At 42.8% G+C, this 6,000-nt stretch overlaps 1 protein-coding gene across 2 annotated transcripts in view; it reads left to right on the top strand.

The window, feature by feature from the left end:
* LOC143806488 (microtubule-associated serine/threonine-protein kinase 3-like) overlaps window positions 1-6,000 on the top strand; it is a 30,455-nt gene that overhangs the window by 9,389 nt on the left and 15,066 nt on the right. The window contains exons 1-2 of one of the 2 annotated variants that reach the window (XM_077287082.1): window positions 3,093-3,342; window positions 3,559-3,660. In XM_077287082.1, the coding sequence (XP_077143197.1) occupies window positions 3,118-3,342; window positions 3,559-3,660 (327 nt within the window). In that variant the 5' untranslated portion in view covers window positions 3,093-3,117. Of the gene's footprint in view, window positions 1-3,092; window positions 3,343-3,558; window positions 3,661-6,000 lie in introns of those variants that run through there. The other variant, XM_077287083.1, reaches the window with a different exon arrangement.

Raw genomic sequence — 6,000 nt, 5'->3', positions numbered from 1 at the left:
AAAACTTTTTTTTTAATAAATTGGTGGCGCTTCTTATAATCCATGCATCTTATTGCTTACCGGGGGGTGGTGGCTGCGGTGAAGGGGGGTCCCAGGGTCGCTGCGGGAGGAGGCAGGAGTGGAGCGCTGCTGCAGGCTGGGATGAGGGGTGTGCAGGTGTCCTGTGCTGCAGGGGTCTCCTGTGCTGCGGGGGTCTCCTGTGCTGCAGGGAGGCTCATGTGCTGCAGGGGTGTCTCCGGTGATGCTTGCGTCTCTGGTGCTGCGGGGGGCTCTGCCGACATTTTGAGAAAGGCAAGAGCCCCCCCCAGGGAGGCGACGCAGGTGCAGATGGAGATCTCAGGACCAAGATCTCGAGAGATGAGATCTCAGTGCTGAAATCTCAACTCCGGAGATCTTGGTGCTGAGAACCCCATCTGTGCATGCTCCGCCTCCCGGCGGCCATTTTCCCGAGGTCCGTCACACAGGAAAGCATGGACGAACTGCCGGGGGGCTCTGGCCTTTCACAAAATGTCGGCAGAGCCCCCCGCAGCATCAAGCTGGGCAGCGCGCGGACACCCTGGACAGCGGCAGCGGACACCCCCTCATCCCAGCCTGCAACGGTACCGGTAAGCGGTATATCCGCTTTGTAAGATGCACCCCCATTTCCCCCCCCAAATTTGAGGGAAATAAAGTGTGTCTCACAAAGCGAAAAATACGGTATATGTATATTATATATATATACACACACACACACACACACACACACACACACACACACACACACACACACATATATATATTGCACAGATAGAAGAAAAGCCGGTAATTTGTCGGCTTCTATAAAATCACTGCAGGAGCCGACAGGATAGGAGACATGGTTTACATACAGTAATAAGTTGCAGAATAGGTAGAAATATAGATGTAAGTGATCAACACAATTAGTAGTGTGTGTGTGCAAATTAGGGGACATGTATGTAATTAATAAAAGATTATTTTGGGGGGAAAAACTGGCGTTGGCTCCAGCACAATTTTTTAAACCAGAGAGGGAAAGCCAGCAACTGGGGCCGACGTTTCTAGCCTGGGAAGGGGTTAATACCCATGGATCTTCCCAGGCTATGAATATCAGCCCGCAGCTGTATATTTAGCCTTTATTGGCTATTAAAATAGGGGGACTCCCCAAAAAAGACGTGGTGTCCCCCTATAATTAATAACCGGTAAAGGCTATGCAGACAGCTGCGGGCTGATATTCATAGCCTAGAAAGGGGCCATGGATATTGCCCCCCCCCCCTTACGGCTACAAACATCAGCACTCAGCCACCCCAGAAATGGCGCATCTGTAAGATGCGCCTATTCCGGCACTTAGCCTCCCTCTTCCCACTTGCCCTGTAGCGGTGGCAAGTTCGGTAATGGGGGGTTAATGTCACCTTTGGATTGTAAGGTAACATCAAGCCTGGCTCAGTAATGGAGAGGTGTCAATAAGACACCTATCCATTACTAATCCTATAGTTGGTAATGGGTTAAAAAAAGACACAGCCAGAAAAAAAGTCTTTTAATTAAATAAATCACTAAACACAGTTTGCCATCTTTATTAAACAGCCAATCCATGTGACGCCCTCGATCTCCTGTAAAAAACAAACAAAAACAAATCAACAATATACCATACCTGTCCGTCGATGTGTCCCATGCAGTAATCCATATCTGGCGGATATACAGTTTGCAGCCAGGATGATGCTAAGATGCTGCTGCCCCAGCTGAAAACTACTGGGGAATGAGGAGATGCTGCCGCGCAGCATCAGTGACTACCGGTGACATCATTGATGCTGCCTTCCCTGCCGGCCTGACCCGCGCTGAATGGTGTAGTGTAGGAAAATGCCTGTTCATTTTCCCATGCTGCTCTGCTGGCGATCGGCACAAGCAAGTTAGACCAATATGTTCGTCGGGTTGGCACAATTACAGCGATAACAGATTTTAATTTTTTTATGCTTTGCTATTTTTACACACCAAAAACATTATTTTACAAAAATTAATTTGTTTTTGCATCATCATATTCTGAGAGCAGTAACTTTATTTTTTTGCCGAATTAGCCTTATTATGGTTAATTTTTTTGCGGGACGGTTTGGCGTTTTCATTTATACTATTTTTTTTTACATATGACTTTTTGATCAGTTTTCATTGACTTTTTTGTGAGTCACTATGACGAAAAAGCTACATTCTTGGCAAGTGTTTTATTTATTTTTTTACGGTATTCGACAAATGGAATAAATAACATGCCAGTTTTATGGAGTGGGTTGTTACGGATGTGGCAAAAACAATTATGTGTACATTTCTTGTTTATTTTTTACTATAAATGCTGCGTTTTCAGTGGCAAAATGGCTTTCCGTGATTTGTGTGCACTTTTTTGTTTGTTTTTTTTTCCTTATTTAAGTGTTTTATTTTACTTTTTTTTCACTTTTTTACTTTGTCTCACTGTGGGACCTGTATAATTTTTACTTTGATTGCTGGTCTCATACACTGCAGTACTTGTGTACTGCAGTGCATGAGTCTGTCAGTGTCTCACTGACACAGCCTGTGAGTTTCATTTTACAGAAGCAGCTTAGAGAATGAGATCTCTAAACTCTCAATCACACGTTGCATTTTTTTCTTCCGTTTTTTTATTTGAAGTTTGTCAATTCTTTCAGTTTTGCAGTGTTTTTCACCCATTCAACTGAATGAAATAAAAAACAAAATGCTGCAAAAACATCAGTATTGTACGTAGCGTTTTTCCTGCTACCACTCTGGTTTTAAGGGTAGAATAAAATGCTGCAAAAATGCATCATGTGAAGATACCCTTATCCTGGTTGTGTTCAAGCTGGAAATAAAATAGAATGTCCATAATAACATGGAGACATAATTCATTCTATGATTTTCCACTTTCAGAATTACTAGGCAGCATCTATTTGTACAGAGTCACCCATGAAGATTCTATCGCAAGATACAATGATGACATCACTCATGATGGTCGGCCATTATGACATCACTCATGATGTTCTCTATTATGACATCACGGAACACACTCTATTTATAGAACTCGCACAGTGTCACGGGTGTCATTGTTTGACTCTATAGCTGGTGAACTGTGCGCACTTGCACTTACTCGCTATGGCTGACTATCTTCTAGATAAATTTCAGGTAGACGCACTATGGGGGATTGTTATCAACAATCGCCCTGACACTGCGCTTCTACCACCCGATGGCGTCCTCAGCTTCACTCACCGGCTGGTGATGGGGCTAGTAAGGGACTGCCTGACCAAATACTACCACGGTCATCTCACCTCAGAATATCTGAGAGATTTACCTCAGAACATCAGGACATCACTACAGCAGGTAAGTGGCGGACGCTCCGCACAAATCTTCTCCATAATAATAGATAATAATGGCGGGATAGAAGTTTCTTCTTTCCTCCAATATAAAACACCACTAATCCCCAGATATGGCGTCATTGTATCTGCAGACAGAGGAGCAAATGTCATTAAATGGCTGCCTTCATTGTGACCTTTCTCACCTCAGGATTTTCATTTTTCTTTCTTTTCTTTTTTATAGGCTGAAGCAAGATTTCAAAATGGCGATTTATCTTCTATTAAGGAACTCGCCCAAAAAGTCCTGTCTATAGTGGATCGTCGGGCCCGCTCACCGGAACGCCTGGTAAGGAACCATCTTCTTCTCTATCACACGTTCTTGTTTTCTGATCTTCTCCAGATAACCAGTCAGATATCAGAAGAGCTGGTGTTAGATCTTACAGGCCTCCCTGTCAGCTCCTGGCAGGCACAGCAGATTTATGACCGCTAGTCCTAATGCTCCCTCCTCGCCTGTGATGGCAGTCTGCATTCTGCAGATGCAGTCACAGCTCAGTGGCGGGACGTCTGTATATCGGCCTCTGTCTATCACTAGGATTACAGGCGTCCTGCTTGTAATGGCTGCAGCTGAGATAACAGGCGATATTACAGAAATGTTGTGTCTACAAGTTTCCTATACAGTATAGTACCGTATATACTCGACTACAAGCCGACCTGAGTATAAGCCGAGACCCCTAATTTTGCCTCAAAAAAACTGGGAAAACTTAATGACTCGAGTATAAGCCTAGGGTGGGAAATGCAGCAGCTACTGGTAAATTTCAAAAATTAAAATAGATACCAATAAAAGTAAAATTAATTGAGACATCACCAGTAGGTTAAGTATTTTTGAATATCCATATTGAATCAGGAGCCCCATATAATGCTCTATAAAGTTCATGATGGCCCCATAAGATGCTCCATACAAAAATATGCCCCATATAATGCTCCATAAAGTTTATGATTGGCCCCATAAGATGCTTCATACAAAAATATGCCCCATATAATGCTCCATAAAGGTTGCTTATGGCCCCATAAGATGCTCCATAGAAAACGTGCCTCATATATTGCTGCATAAAGGTTGATTATGGCCCCATAAGATGCTCCATAGAATATTATGCCCCATATGCTGCTGCTGCTGTGATTAAAAAAAAATGACATACTCACCTCTTGTCTTGAACCCCTGCTATGTGTAACACAAGTGATCGGATGATCGCAGCCTCTAGTCTCCCATGGAGACTATTGAAGCAAGTAAAAAGTAGAAAATATATATATATATATATATATATATATATATATATATATATATATATATATATACACACTCACCGGCCACTTTATTAGGTACACCATGCTAGTAACGGGTTGGACCCCCTTTTGCCTTCAGAACTGCCTCAATTCTTCGTGGCATAGATTCAACAAGGTGCTGGAAGCATTCCTCAGAGATTTTGGTCCATATTGACATGATGGCATCACACAGTTGCCGCAGATTTGTCGGCTGCACATCCCAAAGATGCTCCATACAAGGCAGGATGGATCCATGCTTTCATGTTGTTTACGCCAAATTCTGACCCTACCATCCGAATGTCGCAGCAGAAATCGAGACTCATCAGACCAAGCAACGTTTTTCCAATCTTCTACTGTCCAATTTCGATGAGCTTGTACAAATTGTAGCCTCAGTTTCCTGTTCTTAGCTGAAAGGAGTGGTACCCGGTGTGGTCTTCTGCTGCTGTAGCCCATCTGCCTCAAAGTTCGACGCACTGTGCGTTCAGAGATGCTCTTAGGCCTACCTTGGTTGTAACGGGTGGCGATTTGAGTCACTGTTGCCTTTCTATCAGCTCGAACCAGTCTGCCCATTCTCCTCTGACCTCTGGCATCAACAAGGCATTTCCGCCCACAGAACTGCCGCTCACTGGATTTTTTTTCTTTTTCGGACCATTCTCTGTAAACCCTAGAGATGGTTGTGCGTGAAAATCCCAGTAGATCAGCAGTTTCTGAAATACTCAGACCAGCCCTTCTGGCACCAACAACCATGCCACGTTCAAAGGCACTCAAATCACCTTTCTTCCCCATACTGATGCTCGGTTTGAACTGCAGGAGATTGTCTTGACCATGTCTACATGCCTAAATGCACTGAGTTGCCGCCATGTGATTGGCTGATTAGAAATTAAGTGTTAACAAGAATATATATAAAATAAAAAATATAAAAGTCCAAATTACCCTCCTTTTGCCCCATTCAAAATAAAACAATTAAAAAATATACACATATTTGATATTGCCGTATTCGGAAAGCCTGGTATTTCAACATATAAGAAGAATTAATATAAACAAGCAAAAAATCAAAACGCCAGAATTATGCTTTTTTGGTCGCTGCTACATTGCATTAAAATGCAATAATGGATGATCAAAACATCGCATCTATCTGAAAATGGTATCAAACGTCAGCTCAGCACGCAAAAAAATAATCCCTCACCCAGATAAGGACAAATGGAGACGCTACAAATCTCAGAAAATGGCGCCATTTTTGTTTCTTTTGTTTTGACAAGTTTTGGATATTTTTTCACCACTTAAATAAAAAAGAACCTAGACATGTTTGGTGTCTGTGAACTTGTAATGACTTGGAAAATCATAATGGCAGGTCAGTTTTAGCCTT

The sequence above is a fragment of the Ranitomeya variabilis genome, chromosome 2 (assembly GCF_051348905.1).
Source record: "Ranitomeya variabilis isolate aRanVar5 chromosome 2, aRanVar5.hap1, whole genome shotgun sequence".
NCBI classification, from domain to species: Eukaryota; Metazoa; Chordata; class Amphibia; order Anura; family Dendrobatidae; genus Ranitomeya; species Ranitomeya variabilis.
This window is presented reverse-complemented; position numbering and strand designations above follow the sequence as displayed.